We start from the raw sequence: 25,496 nt of genomic DNA, 5'->3' as shown, positions 1-25,496 counted from the left end.
TATGTTTGGAAACTAATCTCCATTTGAGAAGAGGGGTTTTGTGGTGGACCAAATGAAGGTATAGCCTAGGGGTGGAGAAGTATTTAGAACAGGGACTTTGTAATTGATTGAATGATTGGAAGGTCCTGGGGTGGGGTAGTCCTTGTAGATTATTTAATCACATTTAGTAAATGCTGTATTTGGAATGATGTCATGTTTTGATCTTCTCTGTTCTTGGTTGGTCACTGAATAAAATGGAGAGCACCTATGCTGGTATTCTGAACCTTGGGAAGTTGCCTTTCCTTGGCATTTCATTACAGCCATCAAGATTAGGAGGGAAGCAGAAAATTGGGAAAAAAATTTTTATAACTAGTGCCTCTGATGAGGGCCTCATTTATAAAATATATTGAGAACTGCGTCAAATTTATAAGAATACAAGTCATTCTGCAATTGATAAGTGGTCAAAGGATACAAACAGGCAATTTTCAGAAGAAGAAATTGAAGCTATCTGTAGACATATGAAAAAATGCTCTAAATCACTATTGATTAGAGAGATGCATATCGAAACAACTCTGAGGTACCACATCACACCTATCAGAACGGTTAACATGACAAAACAGGAAAATGATAAATGTTGGAGATGTGGGAAATCTGGAACACTAATTCATTGTTGAGGATCAGCTGTTAACTGATCCAACCATTCTGGAGAGCAATTTGGAATTATGCACAAAGGGCTATAAAAAATGTGCATACCCTTTGACCCAGCAATACTACTTCTAAGGGCTGTGTCCCAAAGAGATCATAAAAATGGGAAAAGGACCCCCATGTACAAAAATACTTATAGCAGCTCTTTCTGTGGTGGCCAAGAACTGGAAACTGAGGGGATGCCCATCAATTGGGGAATGGCTAAACAAGTTGTGGCATGTGAATGTGATGGAATACAGGCAGATTTTAGTAAAACCTGGAAAGACTTATATGAAGTGATGTAGAGTGAAGTGAGCAGAATCAGAACATTGTACACAGTAACAGCTAAAGTGTGCAATGACTGATTCTGATAGACAGCGCTTCGCAGCAATCCAAGAACCTAAAACAATTCAAAAGGATTCATGATGGAAAATGCCATTCATATCTAGAGAATGAACTATGGAGGTGGAATGCAGAGGGAAACAGACAACTTTGTTTTGTTTTGTTTTTTCTTTCTCATAATTTCTCCCATTCATTATAATTCTTCTACACAACATGACTAATGTTAAAAAGTTTTTTAAAGGAATGTATTGTAGAATCTATATGATTGCATGACATCTTGGGTAGGTAGTGGAGCAAAAGGGGAGAAAATTTAAAACATATGAAAGTGAATGCTGAAAACTAAAAATAAATTAATTAACTAATAAGAAAATAATTGTAAAAAAAAGAAGAGGGGTCTTCAGGACATCTCACTCCTTGGGGGGGGGGGGGCAAACAGGATCAGTGATGCATGATCCAAAGAAATATGATCTCTAATTTAAGATTAGAAAAGCTGTTCAGTTTCTGTTGATTTTCAAGGATATATGCTGGCTTAACTTAGCTCCAATAGTGTCCTGGGAATGGGTCAAGTTCAAAATAGATAGGGAGTTATTCTGGAGGGATGAGTCATGAATTAGAGAAAGGGAAGTTCAAGTTTGGAAAAGTCTGGTATAGGTAACTTTTACTGTCAAATACTTTGTAATAGAGAGGTGGCTAAAAGATAGAGATGTGAGAGAAATGGAGAGAATGAGTAACTTCTGAAGGGACCAGGGTGTGGAACTTCACCCCGTGCCCCCCCCCACAACACACACATATGAACCTATATGTACACATATCCTCTCCAGATGAAGAGGGAGGTAAAATCAACTGGAAATACCTTTACAGCTTTTTGGGGCAGTAATTATGGGGTAAAAGATGAACAAACAGATTTTAGAAAAGAGATGCTTTTTCTAGGACCTAGAATCATACCCTGGAAGGTAGCCCAGGTAGGGCAATGTACTGCTCATTGGCTGTTTGGGTGAGTAGGTGAAAAATCAAGCACCAGCATCTCTCCTGAGGACTGCTACTGTGAATAACTTTAAGGTTCTGATCACATAATATAGTGAACTCTCTATTTATTCAGCAGTAAAATAAGGCAAAACACTCACAGAAACCAAAGTACAGCATTCACAATGATATGACATAGCAACTTATTACTAAGGTGGCCACATAGTTTTAAATAAAAGATATAATTCTGTAAGTCCTTAAGTCTCCCACCCCTAGGTCACATTGTCTTAATCTCTCAGCCAGAAAGTATTCTTTCTTCTTGATTGGAGACTAGCTTTAAAATCATCCTTAACTCATTCATTCTTTTTTTTTAAAGTGCTTTATTAACTTCTGATTTACATCATTCGTTTCTGCCAGATTTTGAGTTACGAATTTTCTCCCCGTTTTTCCCCCACCCACCACCCTGAAATAGCAGTCCCACAGGATGTCCCCTCCTCCAATATGCTCTCTCCCATATTTTCTCCCATACCCCTTTTGACTTTTCCAGTGGATCTCTATGCCTCAGTGCCTGTATATCTTATTTCCCAATTACATGTAAAATAGTATATATATTATATATACATATATATGATAGTATATACACATATATAATAGTATATATACACACACACATATATATGTATATATACATACATATATATATATATATATATATATATTTGGATATTTGATTTTAAAACTTTGAATTCCAGATTCATTCCCTTCCTTCCTTGTCACCCACCCTTACTGGGAAGATAAGCAGTTCAGTATAGGTTGTACATGTGTGGCTAATGCAAAACAATAACATGCCGTGTTTCCCCGATAATAAGACACTGTCTTATTAAATTTTTTTTTGGACAGAAAAACACCAGAGGGCTTATTTTCAGGGGAGGGCTTATTTTAATGAACATTGACAGCAATTTTAATAAACAGGTAAATGTGAACAAAAAAATGTACCTTTATTCAATAATGATCATGTCATCTTCTTCAACAACATCATCATAAGTGTCCATATCCTGAATTCCATCCTGGATGTCTTGTTCCTCCATTTCCTTCAGAAGAAGTGGACCCAATCTGTCATGTCCAGCAATATAGCTCTCTTTAAATGAATATGTCTTGTCCAGGTAACCTGCTTGTAGTGCCTTGGTGACACAGCTGTCAGTAATTTTATCCCATGACTTCTTCATCCAAGTCACGACTTCTTGCAGACAGGGCTTCACAAAGTTTCCACACTGATTTCTTTCCATTCTATTTTCAATGTAGTCATTGACTTCCATGCGCAAATGGTCCTTTAATGGCTTCTTTATTTCAATATCAAGGGTCTGGAGATAGGCAGTCATTCCTGCAGGAATCATTACTTGATCTATTCTTCTCTCTGCAAGGAAGTTCTTCATTTCTTTAGCGCGGTGAGTGCTGGCTGAATCCCAGACTATCAGACCTCTTTGGTTACCTCGCATAACAAGTGGCAGCATTAAATCAACCCACTTTCTTATAACGGCTTGTGTACACCAGGCTTTTTCGGTTTCAAGAACGTAAATGCCAGATACACATTCAATCTTATCTTTCTTGCCCTTACTGATGATTAGAAGTGTGGCTTTCTTTCCATCCAAACGAATTGCCAAAACACAGGTGACCCGTGCACTTTCATAGCCAGTGGTGGGAATGTAGATTGACGTTGCACCCCTGTGATGAATTGTTATTTGAGATCCTTGTCCCATAAACACTGCAGTTTCATCCATAGCAATCATATTGCAGGTTTGGTACTTGGAAATGTTGATCCTATCAATAAAGGACTTGAATGCAAGTGCACGTTTAATAACTTCAGCATCTTCCAGCTTAAACAGTGTTGTTGATCTTCTTAGGGACAGTTCATACCGTTGAAGGAAACTGTCCAACCAGTGTTGTGATGCTTTGAATCCTTCTGAGACCATTTCAAACTCTGGTGCCATTGAAAGGGCAAATGCTTGAATATCAGCCCTGCGCACAAACAAGGCCTTTGCTCTCCTGTCAGCAATCCATTCACCAATGAGGATCTCCAAGTCAGGATATAAGGGCTGCCGACTTGATCCAGACCTGCGCTTTTTCCCTTTTCCCTCATCCACCTGTTGATTGAGGTTATTATAATCTGCCCTCCATTTTCTGACCATTCGAAGATCCAAAAGTTTTTCTTTACAGAAAACTGCAAGATTCTTGCCATGTGACTCCTCTACAATTGCTTTCTTATACTCAACAGTATAGCTCTTCCTTTTTGTACTCATGTTTGGGGGTCAAAACAGACAGAATAATAAAATTATGACCATCAGTCCTTCTTTTCACTCCATCATGACCCCTGAGTTCTTATTTTTTCCTCCATCATGCCCCCTCACATACCGGGTTTTTATGTTGTCCTGCCTCAGCTCTTCTCCACGGCACTGCTCTCAATGGCGCCAGCAAGCAAATCACTGGGGAAGAACAGGATGACGCGCTCACTGCTGCAGCTCTGGTTGGATGCAGCTCGGAGCGCGGCGTGCGTTTCACCCGGGGGGGGTACGGTGCATACAGAGGGTACCATAATGTAGCGTGTAGCGCAGGGGATCACCTTCACTACAGTAGCAATCTCAATAGGGCTTATTTTGGGGGGGAGGGCTTTAGAGGAATCTTACACAGTAAGGGGAGGGCTTATTTTCGGGATAGGTCTTATTATTGGGGAAACACGGTAGTAGATATATTGTAAAAGACTGACTATATTTCCCTCCCTACTATCCCACCTCCCACTTGTTCTATTCTGTACTTTGGTCCTGTCCCTTTTCAGAAGTGGGTGCTTCCAACTTCCCTTCTGCCTAGCCTGCCCTCCCTTCCATCATGCCCCCTCTCATCCCCTCCCCCCCTACTCTCCTGGAGGGTGAGATACCCTATTTAGTGTATTTCATTCCCTCCTCAAGCCAAATTCAATGGGAATAAGGTTGACCCATTCCCTTTTGCCTTCCTATTCTTCCCCTCCATTTTAACCATTTTCCCTTGCCTCTTCTGTATGAGATAGTTTACCCCAAACTGTCTCTCCCCATCTCTTCACATTATATTCCTCTCTCACCTCTTAATTTCCCCTTTTAAGTATCATCATTTCTATTCCCTTCAACTACTGAGAAAAGTTTCATAAGTTACAATTATTGTTTTTCCATGTAGGAATGTTAATAGTTCAACTTTGATAAGTTCCTTATGATTTCTTTTCCCTGTTTACCTTCTTATGCTTCTCTTGCTTCTTGTATCTGAATGTCAAATTTTCTATTTAACTATGGTTTTTTTTATATCAGGTAAGGTAGAGCTAACAAGGTCAGGGGGCAGTTTTGTCTTCTTTTAGTTAAAATCTCCCCATACTGTTGTTGGGAGGAAAGAAATCAGGGAAATACTTGTCCAAACACAATGTCTAGTGTCTTTATTTTATAGACAAAGAAACTGTGGTATAGAGAAATAGAGAAAATCCTGTCCAATATTACAACAGCCAGTAGAAGCAGAATTGAGGTTCAAATGTAGCTTCTCTGACTCTGGGATCCAGGGCTCTTTCCACTATACCATTCCTCTGCATTAGTAAGTTAATGGGTCCCTGGGCTTCCCCAATTATAATGGTAGCTTTTGTTGGTTAATTTTCATGCTGATTTAGCCCTCAGTTTTATTGTTGATAAGTTAATAGCCCTTTTTTATTTCCTTTTTATCTTGGAACATAATTCTGTGTGTTTGGTAATCAGAAGGAGGGGAGAATTTTGCCAATTAATGATCTACAATTCTATAATGAATGGTGGGGGAGACTCCCTGGCCTCAAAATGAAACATGGAAAACGCTAAGAGGAATGACCATATAGTATCTATTACTTATCAACCAATGTTTTAGCTATTTTTAGCCTTTTCATGGACAAATGTGACCCCTGTTTACAAGGATGAGGATGCATTATTATTTGTTATCTTATTGTTAAGGCAATGAAATGTAATTATCTTTTCCATATTATAGGGGTTAAAAATGTGGTGTTTCCACAATCTGGAAAATCTATGTAAAACTTTTTGACCCTCCTTTCATAGCAGAGAAAAAGTCTGAATTTTTCTTTTTTTCTTTTATGTGGTATTTACAGTACCTCATTGTAAAATTTGGGATGATATTATACAGTACTATATTTTTGCATTTCTAAATTTCTAAACTTTTGTCCTCTGCTGACCTTTGCATGTCATCTGCAACTTCTGCAAAACTCCCCCCAAATTCTCATTTAATTTCTTATGCCAACTCATGATATATCAAAACCACAATGGGGAAAATTGAAGTGTGGAAGCGATAACTGCAGGTCATAAAATGTCAGAAATTAATGAGACTTTTAAAATAATCAAGTCCTACCCCTCATTTGACAGAGAAGGGATTGAAAACTTAAAATGTATAGTGAATTGCTTAGAACATTGTTGGATTGGGAGTTAAGTAAATGGGGTAGAACTCTGACTCTCCCACTAACCACTGGTGCAGCCCTAAACAAGTCACTTCATTTGTCTAGATTCTAATAGCAGCACCCTCAGTTCAGGTTCAATTTTGAAATAAAAGGAAGAACTCAAGTCATTGAATAATGAAAGGAAGTTTACTTTGCTCTTACATGGCAAGGATATGGAACAAAGATAATCTTGCCCTTGGTTTCTCTAGACAAGTTGTCTCCATGTGGTAACAAGAAATTGTAATAACAGAAACAGAAATAGCAAGTCATTGGCTTTTGAGACATTTGTAGAATGTAAATGGATGCTAGTTAAGGCAGTGTCTGTTGTTTCATCTCATTTTTGTATCTATAACGCCTATGACAGTGCCTTACATACAGTAATTGCTCAATAAATGTGCCTATTAACATATTTCCATCGGTGCCTATGTGTGCCCATTCTTACTGCCAGATACTATGTGCATTGGTGGGAGAATGAGATCAGGTTTATGAATGGACTTCTATTTTGATTATCTGTGCTTCTGCAAACAAATGTTTGTTTAATATGATTTTTAAAAATCACTAGAACCTTAAGAGGGATGCATTTCACACTACTTTAGTACACTTATGTTAATGAAAGTAGTAAAGAGGTTCTGATGCTTCCATGTAGGATTAGAGTTGGAAGGTACCTCACAGGACATTTAGTCCCAGACTTTCATTTTACAAATGAAGGAGGGTACTATAAGCCAGAGAAGTTAAATAATTTGTCCAAGGTCACACAGATCATAAATGGTGTGCTATGATTCAAATCCAGGTCCTTTGTATAAAAATCTCTCACTGTACCACACTGCCAGCTAGTCCCCACAATGTTAGATAAGAACAAATTCAACTTCACATAATAACTCAGAAAGTAATAACATATCTGAATGCTTTCCAATATATTTGATATGTAAAAATTTTTTATGTTGATTTGGGAGCTATTTTGTATGCAGTAGGGTGAAGATGTGATAGTGTTGAGGCAATCTATTCAATTGACTGATGACTAGACTCAGAAACATGCCACTTATGAAGATAAACATAAGGACTAAAAGGTGTTTTTTAATTACCATTAAAAACAGTGAGACTGAGGGATTGGGTGTTACAAGTCACAGGTGGCTCAATAGGTTTATACTTCATAGAGGATCTCAAAATGTGAAAGAGGAGAGTTTTTACTGCAGATCATGTTACAGTTTTATAACATACTCAAATAACTCTCATGATACACATATTTCATCTTGCATAAGGGCTTGTGGAAGGAAGTCTAATCTAAGTCAGAGGATACTACTTCTGGGTTTGCCATGGTGGTAATGACAGGATGATAGAGGATTGACTTGTCAGGTGGATGAACAGTATCAAGGTTTCTTGGTTTGTCTAAGATATTCAAACAAGATTTTGAGGGTGAAGTCCCAGATAACTGCAAAATTAAGAGATGGAATGGAAGCTTTCTCAGAAGGGCCTTTTCATCACAGAATCATCTACACTGAAAGAATTACCCCCAAGGTTGTCCTGAAGAGCAGATTGTTAAATTTTAGTGTGAATATTTATGCTTCAGGAATGGGCAAATGCTACAAATCTCTACTTGACTTACTGTTTTGCTGATTGCTTAGACTTAAAGTGATGGAGAAAATGTTAAAAATATAAATTTTAAAATGTATTGAGCATACATTTGAGGGAGGGGAGGATAGAACCATTTGTTAAAAACTTATCAGGATATCATTGGTTAAGTATATCCCATGGATAGAAACCAAGCATAATCTCAGCACATAAGATCTCTACAGAGAAGAAAATCATACCACACCCTTTACCATCTTCCTGCCATCAAACTGTGAAAAACACACAGAGAAATGGTCATGTCAGAGAAAGATGTCAAGAGTATCAAACAATGATTAATTGCGTAAACATCTTCAGTTTCTTCAAATGACTGTTATGTGACATGAATAATGCCATCACTATTCTGATCAAATCTCCTCTGGATATATTATAGCTTTTTACTATATTGTAACTAAAATTAGTGCCTAGAATGAGTAGTAAAGTGGTTTGGCCAGTGCAGAATAGAATGTAACTGTCAATACTCTCCATTCTTATCTTGGACTAGATATGGTCTAAGATTATATTAGCTTGGGGGGCTAGGAGGAGAATGGTATTCAGCATTATATTTTTTAAAAATAAACACAAAGTGTTTTTTTAATTAATTAAAACGATACACCTTTTTCACCATCTAGATGTCATGGACCTAGATGTCTAGTGACATCTTCCTCAAGCATCTGTAATCTTAGAGCTTTCTTAAGAAAACAATAAACAAAAGTATAGATCTTTACATTGATCTCCATTAAATTTCATCTTGGTAGATTTAGATAATTGTTTCAGTTAGTCGCAATAACCTGGGATCATAATTTTCTCATGTAATATATTAGCTATCCTTTCTGCAATATAACCCTTGGTTGTGATGTGTTTTTAAATTTTCTGAGTGTTCCATGTATATACCATATCATCTCAGCTAGACTGTAATCTCCTTAGGATAGGAAATCTATCCTCTCTGTTCATATTTCTCTCAATGACTGGCACATTTTGGGGCTTACACTGTATGTCTAATAAGTACTCATTGGTTGGTTGTCTTATTTTATTTTTAAATCCCTTCTCTCCACAGCAGTCGGATCCTCTTTGTACTATCCATTGTACTATATTAAATTATTAATATTATATAATATATATTAATAATAATAACTATATTAAATAGTACTAAATACTAAATTAAATCCTTTGTACTATCCATTGTACTATATTAAACTACACTAAACTGTAAATATGATCATTTAAAATAATTCATGACATTTCACATGCTAGCATTTAAGAAACCCAATAAGTATTTTCCACAGAAATCTTGTCTGGATCTACAAAAGTTGATACAAATTAAGAATTTTAATCATGAAATAATTGAATTTGAGGGATATCATCTAGTCCAACCCTGTCATTTTACAAATGAAGCTCAGGGAAGTTAAGAGATTTGCAGAAGGCAGCAAAGTTAGGTAATGGCAGGCTTAGTCCTCAATGTATTTCCTGGTTCCTTGCCCAGTATATTGTCCCCTTTACTTCATGTTCCACTCTATTCTGTGTTCACCGCCATTTTAGGTGGTCACAATAAACCATATTTCCCTTAATTTGCAATTGTTGGACTTAGCACACCAACAGCCAGCCCCTTAGGTCCTATATGTGACTATCCTAAAGAAACAGCAGTTGTGGTTTCCTTTTCCCTTTAACTAATAACACTAATAAAGGCATGTGAAGGCTATTCTGCAAATGTGTCCCTGGGCACATCCAGCAATATGTAAACTATGCAAATATTAGGCATTATTCTTTTTTGCATTGCCTTTCACACAGCTTCTTACACTCATCTGCAAACATTAATTAGACTTCACATGAGTGAACTGAATAAATAATTTCCAAAGCATTGTATCAGCCATCTGAATACAGTAGAATCAAACGATACATGAGTCTTATATTTAGGGTCAGTCACTCATCCTTCATATGCTGTTGTCAATGACTTGTTAGCAGCTCCGAGTACCTAAAATATATTCCTTAGAATATACTTTCCTTTCAGGCCTCTTAAGAGTTGGACTCCCAAACCTGGTGCTGGGCAAATGCCTATGATACAGATACTTGGTAGAATTTTAAGAAACAAATTATCACACAGTTCACTCTCTCCTCTACATAATCAATCAAGCCTTGAGTCTATATTGGATTAAAAATAAAAAGTGACATTTATAAATTATATTATATTTTACCATTGAAAATGAATGGGGCAGGGGCGGCTAGATGGCACAGTGAGTAGAACGCTGGCCCCGGAGTCAGGAGGACCCGAGTTCGGTTCCGGCCTCAGACAGTTAACACCCACACACACAAAAAAAAAAACTAGCTGTGTGACCTTGGGCAAGTTACTTAACCCCAAATGCCCTCCAAAAGGCAAAAAAAAAAAATTAATAAAAAAAAGAAAATGAATGGGGCAGCTAAATGGAGCAGTGGATAGAGCACTAGGTTTAGAAGCAGGAAAACATATTCAGGAGTTCAAATTCTGCCTCAGTAAACTAACTATGTGACCCTGGGCAAGTCACTTAACCCTGTTTGCCTCAGTTCCTCATCTGCAAGATGAGTTAGAGAAGAAAATGGCAAACTTCTTCAGTATCTTTGCCAGGAAAACCCTAAAAGAAAAAGAGTCAGATATGACTGAAACATCTAAACAACAAAACATTTAAAAAGAACTTTGAATACTTTATCTCATTTGATCCTCACTTTAGTCATATGAGTTAGGTACTACTGATATTATTTCTATTTTTCAAATGATGAAATTGAGGCTTAAAATTCAAGTTAAAGACTTACCCAAGCTCACATAGTTTAGAAGTGTCTGGCAGGATTTGAATATAGGTCTTCCTAGTGCCCAAATCAGGACCCTATCTGCTGTTCCACTTCCTCAATTCACAGTAACTTTAAGATGAGAACCAGGAAAAACAACCAACTACATTATTGCAGTCTCTATCACCACGAGTCATTTGAAGCTCTGTGGCCTTTGTTTCTTTGTAATCATTAGAACAGATCTTGTTGGGAAGAAGAGAATGAGCCCAGGAAGATATTGTGAGCAGGAGTGAATGATTTGCTCATGTCAGCAGTGTATGAGAGTGGGACAGTTAGCAGTGTGATTCAATAGTAAGATTGACTATTGGACTTTCCGTTTGTAGGATCATAGACTTAGATAAGAAGGGACCTCAGACATCAGTTATATCAACCCTTTCATTTTACAAATGAAGAAACTCAGACCAAGAGAGGAAAAGTGACTTGGTCAAGATTCCATAGTCGATCAAACGAATAAATCAATCAACAAGTAGTTATTAAATACCTACATTGTACTAGGCATCACACTAGGTGATGGGGAGACAAAGACATAAGTGAATTAGCCTTTCTCCTGGAGGACTTGCAATCTAGTTGGGAGGGAGAGAGATCATGGACATTTATTAGTTTATTTTTTCCTTTTTTTTGGTCTTTGTTTTTGGAGGGGGTAAGGCAGAGCAATTGGGGTTAAGTGACTTATCCTAGGACACATAGCTAATGAGGGTTAAGTGTTTGAGGCCGAATTTGAACTCAGGTCCTCCTGACTCCAGGGCCTGTGCTGTATTCACTTGTGCCACTTAGCAACCCTGACATTTATTGTTCTTGCAGAGCAGATACAAGATCATTTAGAGTAGATCACTAGCAGCTTTGGGGGGTCAGAAAAGACTCCACTTAGAAGGTAAAAATTGAGCTGAAACTTGGAGGAATTTGAAAATTACAAGAGGCAAAGGTGAGGAAGCAGTGCATTCCAGGCATGAGATATAGCCAATGCAGTTACAGTGACTGGCAACGAAGTCAGGTACATAAGGAACAAACAGTAAAAAGGCTAGTTTGGCTGGACCATAATGCCTGGGGAAGGGAAACACAACAAAGTGAAAAGAGAGTACCATCAACTCCCTTGTTTATGAATTGTTGTTGCTGTTGTTGTGTTTGTCCTTCATTTTTGAAGAGGATCACTGTGTCAGGGAAATGATGACATGACTTGTAGTTGACTTTGATTTGAGTGAGGGACAGCTGTGCAAGGTCCTCAGCCTCACTTTCTTCTCCAGAGCCATCTGAGTCCAGTGATCAGATATTCATCAGGGTGACAGGAGATAACCCAGGTTGCAATGGGGACCATTTGTCTGGACTTTCAGATATGAAAATGGGAATAGGAACTGTACCTGTAAGTTTACTGACATTGGAGGAAAATTCCTCTACTAGTGCAGGATGACACCTTTTGTGCAATTTAATGTCTTAAGCTCTCTTGCTGAGAGCTCTGTGAGAAGCCAATGTGTCACAGATGTGGTTTGAGTCCAGATCTTCCTGAGCCTTGAGATTTGTTCTATTAGCTATATACCACAAAAAAAATTAGCCAAAATCAAAATTATGCACAGATTGCATTAATAAATAATTTGTAAAAATCTTAAGCATGTTTATCTATGCATGCATATGGTTCCTGCCAGGGGGGCCTCAGGGTTTTAGAATGTTCCTAAATCAGTGACTATAGTATGGGTGGGCAGCATCTCCTACAGAATTTACTAAGCAGGCTTGGTTACAATTACAGCATCTATACAGTGGCTATCTGTGCCTCCAATCCCATCTCCTCATACACAGGCTCCATGCTAAGGTAATAAAAAAGCTTACACTCTGCGACAGTGATTCTTAATCATTTTTCCTGCCAAGGTCTCTTTTGGCAGTCAAATGACTTTTGGCCGACTGCATCTGCTCCCCTGCACAGTTTTGACTTCAGAACAAAATGTCCCTCCCAGGATAAGTTCATCACATCCTGATTGACTCTCCCTCCATCAGCTTCCTCTTCCCTCTGTTTTGAGGGCAGGGTACCATATGCCTCCCAATGCTCTACTTTATAGGGGGCAGAAACTGGACTCTCAGATCACTCCACTTTGTATCTGCTGTTCTGTTTGGTTTAAACTCCACAAAACAAGATATTCCCTGGTGTTGTCTCCCCCTCTAGATTGCAAATTCATTGAGGGCATTGACTTTCTTTTTATTAATTGTATCCCCAGCACTTAGGACACAGTATCTGTCATGTCATAAATACTTAAGAAGTGTTTATTTGATTTACTGGATTGTTGATTGGGGGACGCCTATGGACCCCTTCTCGGAATGATGTTTTAAATGTGTAAAATATTTATGTTTATGAAGGAAACCAATTATGTTGAAATAGTTATCAAAATATTTTTTGAAAAAATTTACAGACTTTAAGCCTACTGAGCACTACTTTTGTTGCAGCTTAGGAAAGGAGTAAAATACGGAAGGGTGATACCGGGAAAATGAGATTTCTGTGCCTTCTCAGTTATTATGAATAGTTAAATGAAATAATCATATAATATGTAGAAGAGTTATTGTTAAATGGGAGATTTGACCTAGTGATATGGCATCCACCTCCCAACAGTGCAGCATGATCTGTTGAGACATAATGAAGAAATGATTAGGATTTGATTTATCACATGGGGGTCCATGGCTAACCTTTGTCATTCTTTTGTTTCAGTCATGCCCAACTCTTCATGACCCTATTTGGGATTTTCTTGGCAAAGATACTAGAGTGGTTTCTCATTTCCATCTCTGGCTCATTTTACAGATGAAGAAACTGAGGCAAAGGATAGTGGTCTGTGCTTGTACTTAGGAAGACCTGAGTTCAAATCTAATATCAGACATTAAGTTTGCCTCCATAAGAAAAGTGATGATGTATACTTTCTTCTTGACCAAGAAATGGTAGATAATGGGCATTGAACTTTTCACAGTCATCATATGCAGTTAATAGAACAGGTTAGGTGGTTTAATGATTTTTTTTTTTTGTTACAAGGGAACATTCCATGCCAGGAGGGGTGAGGGTAATGTGGGGAAGGGAGGAAATTGGGAACAGACTGTGGTATATAAAACACAATAATCAACATTTTGGGGGGGAAATACAGCTAGCTTTTACTTCCAGGAGATGTACAGCCAGCACTCCTGGTATAGCCAGACACAAGTACTGCTTGACTGAATGACAGGGAGGATGAATGGATATCACCACGAAGATAGGTCTGTACCTAAGGATGTTGTTGTATCCCTATTTGGGAATCAGTGTTAGGAAGGATTATTATAATAACCTTATGTACCCACTCATGAAACAATATTCCTTGATGACTTTGAATAAAAACCTACACAGGAATCTTTGTGAGCAATCCTTCCATTATCTGCCATGATCTTCTTTCTTTTGGATTCATTAAAAGCAGAAATGTCAAGATTGATAAGATTCAATTCCCCCAGCAATGTGTCTATTAAATTATTAGACAAGAATCTCACATTTAGAGTATCAATAGTCAAGAGAATGGAGGCTACATGGCAGAGAGAAATCACAACAGAACTCATGTGCTATACAGGAAAGCCAGTGTAGCACTCAGATAATGGGGAAATGTAATCATTTCACATGCAGGGAAAACCCATTTTTCCCCAAGAGTGGCATGAGAGTAGAACATCAAGGATGCAATACCCACTGAAGAGTTCTGTATAATTAAATTCCTGGCTACAAAGAAATCTCTACAAAAACCACCCTTTTATTAACCAGATACTTTTTTGGGCACTAGTCTTAGCAAAAGAATTGAACTACAGACTTCACAGGACTACTGTTTTGACCAAGAATCATTTCTTACACTTCAACTCTCCCCAAATCACCACCACTGTAAACGGTGCTAAGAGCTGGAAGATGCCAGCTGCTCTGCTCTTCAGTGGGTAAAGGGGGCCTTAGCAGAAGAACAAGTAGGGAGGGAAAAACAGCTCAGTCAAAGTGCTACAAGCTCCCAATCCTTTCTTTGCCTCTACTAGACTCCACCAGCATAAAGGGAAGGTCCAATGTAATTGAAATCTGGAGGAGTTGAAGAGTTGGAAATAGCCTTTAGCTAGCTTTTTCCCAGTTCCCTTGGGACTGTTTAACTTAGTGCCAAAGTTCTTCCATCTCTTACCCACACAAATGGCTTCCCCTTTGATAGTGATGACTACAACCTCCTGATTGACTTCAATGCCATCCTCATAGCACAGAACCCCAGGAAGCATGATCTTTGCTCCATAACAGACGGCATTAACCTATAGAAAGGAACTGAGAGAAGAAAAAGAACCCCAGGTTCCTCCCCAAACTTCAGAATAAAATGTTTTGATTTTTTTTCCTCTGGATCAGACTTCTTAGAGGCAACTCTCCATACCAATGCATTATCAACAACTTCCAGCCTTACAAGTTTCCCAAGGCATGGTGAGTGAGTCAGTCAGTATGTGTTCAAAAAATTTACTCAAATTCAGGCTTTCCTGGCTCCAAGGCCAGCTCCTGAGTGGACAGCAAACATCTCCCTCCCTGTTGGACCTTGGGAACTATCCATCTGAAGACCCAACCCTCAACTGTGCCACACTGTGGCCTCTTTCTAGAGTTAGAAGTAGGGCTGGAGTTGGAGGGTAGCACTTACCTTTCTCAGAGATCAAGTCAGACCCCATGCCTCTAACACCCAAGGTCTATGGCCTGAGGACACCTAGCCTACCTAGCTCCTAGGTTTCTTTTTATCTCTAGACCTGGATTTTCCTGGTTTTCTTCCTAACCCCAATTCCCAACCCCTCCTACACAGCTTTCCTCCAAAGTCTGAAGGTGTTTTGCTTTTTTACCCTCATCACCCCCCCCCAAAAAAATACACATACAATTCTCTCTCCAACTCTTAAGCTCTTCATTTGAGCTTTAGTTCAATGTCATAATGGCCCACCTGTCGAAATTAGCTGCATTTTACAGGTAAAGAGACTGAAGCTCAGAGCCTAAAACCCAAGGTTGCGTACCCATAGAACTATTAAGTGACAGAGTCAGGCCTTCTGACTAGGCCCAGAACCCTTAGGCATTTCATTTCCCCCAAACCCATAACACCTAACATCCCCTCCACCATGACATTCTTATCAATTTTACTTTGGTCCTAGTTAGCTATGGAGCCAGTTAACAACTGAAATATTTAGGATCTACTACTGTATCCTATGACCTTGGTGATCAGATTTAGAGCTCTGAAGAACTTTAGACCCCCAAATCCAATCCCTTTGGGCAGATGAAAAAATGGAGGCTGTGGGTTGGGGGGCCCAAGATCCTAAATAACAGGTAACAACTTTAGACTCCAAATCTAGCCCTCTCCCCACTCTACCTTGTGGCTCCACTGCTTTCGTAAAGCAACAACTTTCTCACTGGTCTCTTAGACTTGCTTTAAAAGCAGCCAGGTAACCTCAAGACTATGAAATCTCCAGTTTGGACCTGTCCTCCAAGCTCTCTTCCAACACTAAAATACATTGACAGTTCTAAGTTTTTAAGCTTTTCTGCTTCCAGGGCCTTCTAATTGAGAGACTGTGACCAAGGTAGGTGAAGCAACCAAGTGTGGCTCCATATGAGGATAAATGAACAATCAGAAACCCATCAAAGTGCACAGCAACACTTCCCCCTCCCCCGGCACCAGAAGGTTCCAAATACAGACTGGGTGACCATTCAGCAGTGATGTGGAAGGTATTTTAGTAGAGGTTTTCTCAACTTGGCACGTGACTCATCAGGCTCTATCCAAAGCACTCATTCTGCCCCACTCCCAATCTTCTTTTATTGTCCCAGAGAGGTCACTGTGCCCTCTCCTCTCTCTACTCATCCTGCGGGCACTGTACATGAAACTACTCCAGGCCCTGCTTCTCTGGTCACTGAGCTCCAACAGAACGAGGCCACACCAGAGAATACTTAATTAATCATAAGGAGCATTTATAAGTAACTCTTTTATGCTTACAAGGCACTTTATATACACATCTCAATTTGAGCTTCACAACAACTTTGTGAAGCAGATGTTATTATTTCTATTTTACAGATGAGGGAAATAAGGCTAAGAGGTGAAGTGCTTTGTCTTGTACACAACCAGTGTCTGAAGGAGGCCAGTAATCATGCCATCCAACATGGTAGGGGATCAAGGAATCCAACACACACTACCCCTCGCTTTTAAAAAAGTGGTCCCAGGCTTCATTTCTTAATTCTCCTTTGCTATCAACATGTTTTTCCCACAAGAGGTAGTGTACTACAGTGGATAAAGAAGCTGACCTCAGACTCTAGAAGACCTGAATTTAAGGCCCACCACAGTTAGGTGATCCTCACTAAGTTATTTATAAGTTCAATGTTCCAGGCAACTTTCTTAGACCAAAGTTGCAGAGAAGGTGCATACTGCTGAATGGTAAAGAGTTTTATCACCCAGGAAAATCACAGGTCCAGGTTCTATAGCTTCAGTTATGATATAAACTAAAGCAGATTCTGGCTGGGGGTGGGGAACCACAACAGTTCAAAGGTCAGATTCAGCTACCATAAGATCCACCACTTGTCAGATATGGAACTTCTCTGATATAGAACATTCTTAAAGATCTGACAAAGAAGCTTAATTAGCCTCTATTGAAGGTTAGAGAGCTGGCGAGGTTCAGTTAGGGTAACAACTTTCTGCCTTTTTCTTGTTAAACTAGATTTCATGACTTTCTCCTTACCCAGTTTCTTAATTACCCAGATTTATTTTTCCCCCTTCTCCATTGTGGGTGGTTTGTATGGCACTTCTTGTCTGGCCTACCAGTACCCAGCAGCCCTAACCATAGACAAGTCATACTTTTTTTCCTGGGAAGAAGTAGAACATACCACACTGTCCTTCAGGACCAGCCATTTGTGGGATGTCAACACCTTCTCCAGAGGATAAATAACCCATCGAAGGTAACCCTCATCTTTGTAACTGTCATAGTGCCATTGAGCATCTAACACATCATGCATGGTCACCATGTGGTCCTGCAAGGAATAAAGTGATGATAAATATTATGCCCCACCCCCTGGTTCTAGACTGAACCCAGAAATTCTAGTTTACCCACCTGTACCAAAAGAATTTCATTCAGCAAATGTAAAAAAAAAAAACAACCACCAAAAACCCTTCATGAATTACAACTTTGCGGTTATCTCACACACCCACTAAATTCTTAAAGCAATATCTATCTCAAAGACATTCTTCCATTCTTGAGAACTTTAAAAAAAATACTTACCTACACATATTGTAAAACAGCACAAATCCTCAGAGAAAGTAGCAAAGTATTCCAGGGTATTTGCTGAAACAAAAGTCCCAGCTGGACCCTGCCCCTGGACCATCGGACTAGAAGGCATCCTCCTGACACTAAGGAAAATGCCAGGACATACAGGAACAGAGTGTAGGCTGGGTGACAAAAAGGACAGAAGTACCAACTTTGATAGACTGGACTCTTCTCAACAATGCAGGGATATAAGTCAATCCCAAAAGACGCATGATGGAGAGAAAAACGTGCATCCAGAGAAAGAATTAGAAAGAACTAAATTTATATCCAGGTGGAAGCAAAATACCTGATCTTTTTCGTTCTCTTATTTGATTTTATGTCCTCTTTACCATTTTTCATTCCAGCTGGTACAATCCATCCTTATAACCTGACCATTGTATAATGTGAAAGTATTTACAGATCCTATACTTGATTATAAGACGCCATGGCGGGGGGGGAGAGAGAGGAGGACAAAATGTGAAATTCAAGGAATTGTGGAATTGAATCCTGTAAACTAAAAGGAAACAAATTAATAAATTAAAGAATTAAAAAAAATTAAAACAAAAAAGAAAACAAAAAGGACAGAAGTTCTTTTCCATCCTCATTTTCCCCTGTCAGACCTTAATGTTCCAAAGTGAATTAACAGAACAGGGGAGCTTCCCCGTCCTGAACTCAACACTTTGGATATTTACACTCTCTCAGTGTTTTGTCTTGGGAGATGAGTGCGGACTGAACAGTCCTAACTAAAATCTGTGAGAACTAAGATTTCTCTAACATCTTAACCATACCTTCTCCCCCATGACTCCTGAGTGGATCTGGCGAAGTTCTTGCATCTGACCACCAACTCCAAGTAACAAACATGGACACATAATGTTCGAATGTATGTTCCAGCTTCACAAATCACCCAGAAGATAGCTGTACAGATGAGGAAAACAGATTTTTAAAAGTCCATAATCTAATGTGCTTGGTCATCTCTGCATTATATGCTCATACTTGTGCTTCCCCACTATTTCCAACTGCAAACGATCAAACAAGAATTTCAAGATAATAGATTAAAAGGAATGATATGGCCCCTCTGGTATTCTAATAATTTTTTTCAAACCAGTTATATCTGATTTACCTAATCTTTTTTCAGGGTCATATTCTAACATCTTGCTCTCATAGATAGTTCTGACTTGGAGCTGTCACTTGCCAGCAGCAATGAGAGGTGGTCACTGGAATAGAGCACCTGTCAAAGTTTCCAATACCTTAAAAGAAAACACATTTTTAAGCATAATACACACCACCTAAGACAATATAGTAAATTCCTTTAAATTTAAGGGGCAAGGTCCAAAAGTTTTAAATCCCTGCATCTAAAAGGTTGATTATAATTTTCAGCATCCTAGAAAAAAGGCTAAGCTCCTTTCTAAACTTTGAGACAATCCCATTAAGAACCAAACTTCAAATAGGGATCTATGCTCTCACACAGACTTATTAACAAGCACCCATTTGGAGTACTTTTCCCCATCCCTCCTCAAGTCAAGATGTTCTCTTAAGCAGATATGAAAGACTCAATTTTAGACTAGGAGTTTAATGACAAGTTGCTAAATCTACTATATTGGAAGGGAGGGGAGGAAAAATGTCCATTTATTAGGATCAGGGGGGAACGACGACATATCATGGGGACAAAGAAATACCAAGTCACTTGCATGGCAAGTTAAAAGCACCATACTCTCCTTGAAAGAGTTTTACCTCATCTATACTACACACAATTCAAGGTTGTAAGTTCAAATGTTTATTCATACACATATTTTTTTAACACTGTTTACCTGTATGTCATTAAGAAAAACAAAGTAAAAAACTGACAGCTTTACAATAGTAATCAAATGCCCAAACAATCTTTGCTACTACAATGCAGCCATGACCTGCTCCATATCTACGACAGTTTAAAGCAATCCCCAGCAATCCTTAGGAGAGTTTGAGAGGGCCCAGAAAATTAGAAAAATTAGAAAAGCTGTACACCAAGAGAGACAATGTAGCCATGTGCCCTGTCTGGTGAAAGTTGAGACATAGCTGCAACATATACAAACTATTCCCAAGTAACAGCAACAGCTAGGGAAATGAAACAAAATCTAAATTTTATTGATGCCATTGCAAAAACATTAATAAAGCACCAATAGGTGATTAGGCACTAGGCCAAATGAATGGACACTTGCCTTTGAGGAAACTGCATTTCACTGAAGGAAAAAAGAGAATTCAAAGTAATGAACTCAGGAGAGCTGCCAACAACCTTGGGAGAGCTGCAGGCAGTCCAATTCTTAAATCAGAAAAAAGGACCTGTCCCCAATATTTTCCAATGACAGCAGTTAATACCCAGGGAGCCTTACCCTGGAAAGTTGAAAGTTGAACCTCGATTTCAATAGCACTGTGCAGTTGGATAACTCCCACATATTCTTTGCCTGAAAAGAGGACAATGAGGTGACTTGTGGTGTAGATAACTCCTTTGGGCTGGGTCTCAGTTAGGCCAAACACTCTAGCACCTTCTCTCCCAATTTTGCAAGGGACCTAGGAGAAGAGAAAGGTGTTAAAAAAAAAAAAACCACAACTCAAGTGGCAGTTCTGTGAGCTCTCACCAGGCTGACAAGGTTAAAGCAACTCCCACCTTATTTCATTGACTACAAAGCCTCAAAACAAACTGCCATACCTGCACTCTGCTGAGATTTGACCAATCGGGTAACTCGTTCTATGCAAACAATTAAACAGCCAGTCACTGTGGGATCCAAAGTACCATTGAGGCCAGTCTTCTCAACCCAGAGAATTCGCCTGATCCACGCAACTATGAAGAGGGATTGGAGGGATTGGAGGGTTTGTCAAGGTTAATGAAACCTGTCCTAGAATGAAAGTTTTTTTTAAATTAAGATATTAGTATACCATTTCTTCCCCATTTTCCTAGTATGGCACAAAGCTCCCAAGATTACCACCCAAAAGCTCATCTTACCAAATTTAATTCTACCCACCCCAGTAGTTCACAAACAAAACGTCTTTAAATGATTAAATGACATCAAAGAGAATGTTGATTTTAAAATAAATACAAAGAATAAAATTGGTCTAAAATGTAATAAAAACTTAGCAATAAAGTGATTTTCTATCAATAATTCTTTGATAACTGGGAACAATGGATGGGATAGCTAGTAAAAAATCTCGTAATTCCCCGTTACTTACATAAGCCAGTATTTGGGGGACTGTTTCAGTTCATCGCATTTTTGCTTAAAAAAATTCAAGTTTTGTTTCTAAATTCGCTGAATTGTTTGAAAATGCCTTTGTAATTTGCCAAAAAATCATGGAACTACTAAAAAAAATTTTGGTACCATAACAGCACACCAGGATGACCAGCTATCATCATATTTTCGTTTCTTCTGTTTTGGTACTTGGACTAGGTTCGTGGAGGTTTGTTTCATCGTCAGTCAGTTATTAACACTTTTTGCTTTCTTGTCTCTTCAAACTTTCCGATTTTACCCAATTATCCTTAATGGGCGTTGGTACAAATAAATGTGTTTATTATTAAAAAAAAAAAAAGAATAGAAATGGACAGATAATTTTACACACAGTGCCAAGAACAGATGATAATCAGGCGGATGCATTCAACGATCGATTCTAGACCAAGCAACAAAAGTTACGTTTTTGGTTGCCCGATCGATTTCTGACCAATCTCTGCATTAGTAGAAGTCATACATTGTGCACAACCAGCGCAGAAGGCATGCATTGTAGATTGGCTTGCTGTGGGTGCTTGTCTGCCATTGTTTTGGTGATACAAGAAAAATCTCATTATAACAAACTCCACTTGACCAAATTACTCATAAGGAGACTGGTTTTGTCATTTGGAGAGCACCCAGGTACCGTGTGGCTGACTCCTACCAGGAGCCCAAGGCCTATGAACCTGAAGTCAGAGGAAGTGTTTAACCTTGTCTCCCTCCCCTCCCACCCCTCAGCCTTGCAGTATTAGGGTGTTGTGTACGGATGAGCAGGTATGTTTGGCAATGTTTCAGGTGCAGAGATAAGAATCATCATGTGGTAAATTGCTGCTCAGTGGGAAGTACAAGAGTTGTGAAGCTCTCACTGCACACAGCCTCCCTCTCTCTCTCTCTTCCTGAAGTGATAATGGAATGTAAACAGGAACATTTACTGAGCAACTGATTCCCAATCAGGGACTGGAGAAACAATGCTGGTTAACAATGCTGGTTAAGCAGAATTCCTTGCCACCATATTAATTCAGGTGTCATGCCACAGGCAGTCTGCATAGACATACTTCTGTTACACAGAACCTTGTCATGCCCTTTGCTACAACAGGATTTTATCTGCAAATTGCCCCCCTGTGGCCATCTGCTTGGGTTAAATGCACCCCCCCCCCCCCGGGGCGGCCAGGTAGCACAGTGAATAAGAGCACCGGCCCAGTGTCAGGATAACCTGGAGATAGAATCCCGGGCTCAGACACTTAGACCCACCCAGAAACACCTGGCTGTGTAACTTTGAGCAAGTTACTTAACCCCAATTGCTTAGGGGCAGCCAGGTGGCTCAGCGAGTAAGAGCACCGGCTCCAGTGTCAGGATGAGCTGGGGATCAAATCTGGGCTCAGATACTTAGCACCACACCCAGAAATAATAACTGGCCATGTAACCTTGAGCAAGTTACTTAACCCCCAATTGCTTTAAAAAAAAAAAAGCACCCCCCCCTTCCCCAAACAGGAAGGATGATATTGCTTCAAATATGTTACTTATTTTAATGGTTTTAATAGAAGTGTGCAGAAGGTTTGAACTGAAGGATAATGAAAAGTCACTACCGGCAATATGGCTTACCTGATATAGTCTGTAATTTCTCTCTTGAGAGGGTTCGATCCCGAAGGGAGGGGAGTATAGTGGGTTGTCATTACATTTAGTTTATCAAAGTTCTAAAGAGCGATGACAAGGCACAAATCAAACTCAATTAACAAGTAAATTCTCAATTTTTTGACTGACCCTTTTCTAGACCAGTAACACCAACTGGTCCCACAACATGAAAATCCAATGAATAAACAAAACCACCAGAGTCTAAACCATTTTTCTGAGTGTAATGCTATGCACAGAAGCTTTCCAGAAGAACTGCTACTGTGAACAGCTTTTTTAAGATTCTGATTACTCAGTATAGTGATCACTCTATTTATTCCATAACAAAAGCAAAACATCCATGGAAAATCAAGGTACAGCATAATTCAAAATACAGCATTCACAATATTTCAACTTATCACAGAAAATCACAATATAATATTCACAACATAGTCTCAAAGTAAAATAGTCATTCTTAACTCAGTCAGTCACTATCAGTTGTTTCAAAGTATAATAGTCAAAGTACTAAAAGTACAATCAGTCACTTATTCAACAAAGTCTTACTAAGTATCATACACAAAACCCTCCACCCCTTAGGTCACTAGTAAACTATAATTCCATAATTACTCAGTACTCAAGGAGAGGTTTTTTCATCTTGACTTGGGGCCTGTTCTCAGATTCCCTGGATCCCCTTCCATGGTCCCAAATTCTACCTGGATTCACCAGACTGTCCCCTAGGTTCAATGGCATACATCTCCCAATTCCTTGACCAGCTCTCTGGGCAGGTCCTGCTCCACACTGGCATCCACAGGGTCTGGTCCATGTCACTGTAATGCGAATGTAAATTTTAAAGATCTTCCCTGCCCCTAGGCTAAATAAAGTGCACCTGAAGCCTGGGGAGGGAGGCTTGTTTTTCAGTAGATACTTCTTGACTGGCCAGTGAGTCAATAAGGTTGTTACATTTCTGAGCCAGGAGATGGCTATATAAGCCCTGATGTGTAGCTTTGTTTTGGGACTCACTTTGAGAAGTGTTCTGTGATTTGATCTGAATTCTGGGAAGCCGTTGTTGAGAGTCCCCCGGCTTTGAAAAACCCAGATGCTGATTTGGTATGGATGTAATGGTTGGACAGTTTGGAAATCTGTCTACTTGATCTGTTTCTGTCTTGATAATTCTGTCTGTATATTTTGAAGTTGGGGTGCTGACCTTTTTGCCCTGAACAAGGTAAACGATATATGGTCTGACTGATTAAAGTAAGCTTGTTAACCCATTTTGAGTTGCTTTCCTTTATCAAAGCAGATCCAAGAACCCGTACTGGCGGCAAACCCTGAGGACGCTTGGGGTGCTTGCTGCTACAGTCAGCTCCTTCACCATTTCTGCTCCAGGGAATTCAAGGCTCAACCAAGCCACAAAGTCTTAGCATTCCAGTCATGCTTCAGTCACCTGGGCTCCTGGCTCCTGGCCTCTGGGGCTCCTGGCTTCAGATTTCGAGCTCCTGGCTCCTGGCCTCCTAGCTCTGGGCTCCTGGGATACTGTTCAGAAGAAGCTCCACAACCACTACAAGTTGTCAGGACTCAGTTCTCCATTCTTCTGTAGTTGCTCTGCCACCAGATCTCAGTCTCAATTCTGACTGTGCCTCTGGGGCTTTTTTTTTTTTAAAGCAATTGGGGTTAAGTAACTTGCTCAAGGTTACACGGCCAGTTATTTCTGGGTGTGGTGCTAAGTATCTGAGACCAGATTTGATCCCCAGGTCATCCCAACACTGGGGCCGGTGTTCTTACTCGCTGTGCTACCCAGCCGCCCCTCTGGGTTTTTTTTAATAGACACAGTATTACCTACTTCCTTCAGCCAATTTCCTGTTATGTCAGTAACAAGGGGCAGGAGTTCATACCTTCTGTTTCCCCAATAGAGGCTTGATCAGTTACTAAGTGCTAAGTACCTACTACTTTTGCCAACACAAAGGGATCTTCAAATTCAAAATTACATTACCATTACACTGAGCCATCATATTGCATATATCAGATGGTGTGGACCTCTTGAATGGATTTCTATTGGTTTGAGAACTTTCTGTTTCTGCTTGTACACTATGGTATCTATCAGATATTTAGTTTTCAAAATTCTAACATTCTTACCTACAGTACTGATTTCCAACCTTAGTTGGCACTACTATAAAATTAAAAATAATGAAGGAGAGAATTTAAATTAAGTGCTTTAAATAACTGATACAACTTGCACTATTTGATTCTGGCGAGGGGAGGGGGAAGAGTGATTGTACATTGTCAAATTTATGCTGCTTTCCACTGAGAATGCAGACATAGGTATACAGCCTCTCTGGGCAGGCTTTATGAACAAATCAGCACAAGGAACAAAATCTCTCTTTAGCTAATAGATCATGAGTCATATAGTACAAAGAAAAAATTCAACCCCCTAACTTTTAAATTAGACAATACACAGTGCCTTCTCCAAGTTTGTGTTTTAAAAAAGAAAACAAAAAAAGCTGTCCATAGTTTTATAGAAGACGTGAAAAACTGTCAAC

The 25,496-nt window shown here is 39.3% G+C and overlaps 1 protein-coding gene and 1 non-coding gene across 18 annotated transcripts in view; both read right to left on the bottom strand.

Moving 5' to 3' along the window:
* Positions 1-25,496, bottom strand: part of LOC138175205 (zinc finger FYVE domain-containing protein 26-like) — a 117,286-nt gene that overhangs the window by 69,129 nt on the left and 22,661 nt on the right. For 5 of the 17 annotated variants that reach the window (XM_069105641.1, XM_069105638.1, XM_069105639.1 and 2 more), the window contains 3 exons: positions 20,491-20,562; positions 19,245-19,371; positions 18,913-19,039 (listed from right to left, as the gene is read on the bottom strand). The exons of 3 other annotated variants lie outside the window; for them this stretch is intronic. In XM_069105641.1, coding sequence (XP_068961742.1) covers positions 19,336-19,371; positions 20,491-20,562 — 108 coding nt within the window. In that variant the 3' untranslated portion in view covers positions 18,913-19,039; positions 19,245-19,335. Of the gene's footprint in view, positions 1-17,708; positions 17,853-18,912; positions 19,040-19,244; positions 19,372-20,490; positions 20,669-20,807; positions 20,995-23,281; positions 23,790-25,496 lie in introns of those variants that run through there. 9 more of the 17 variants (XM_069105645.1, XM_069105643.1, XM_069105644.1 and 6 more) reach the window with 7 other exon arrangements.
* Positions 18,677-18,810, bottom strand: LOC138175223 (small nucleolar RNA SNORA36 family). Its single transcript, XR_011171941.1, has one exon. It is a non-coding gene; the product is annotated as a small nucleolar RNA SNORA36 family (small nucleolar RNA).

Source organism: Petaurus breviceps, unplaced genomic scaffold (assembly GCF_028583685.1).
Source record: "Petaurus breviceps papuanus isolate PSGF00001 unplaced genomic scaffold, PetGlider_PUasm1.0 76, whole genome shotgun sequence".
Lineage (NCBI taxonomy): Eukaryota > Metazoa > Chordata > Mammalia > Diprotodontia > Petauridae > Petaurus > Petaurus breviceps.
Note: the sequence above shows the minus strand (reverse complement) of the source record. Positions and strands in the feature narration are given on the sequence as shown.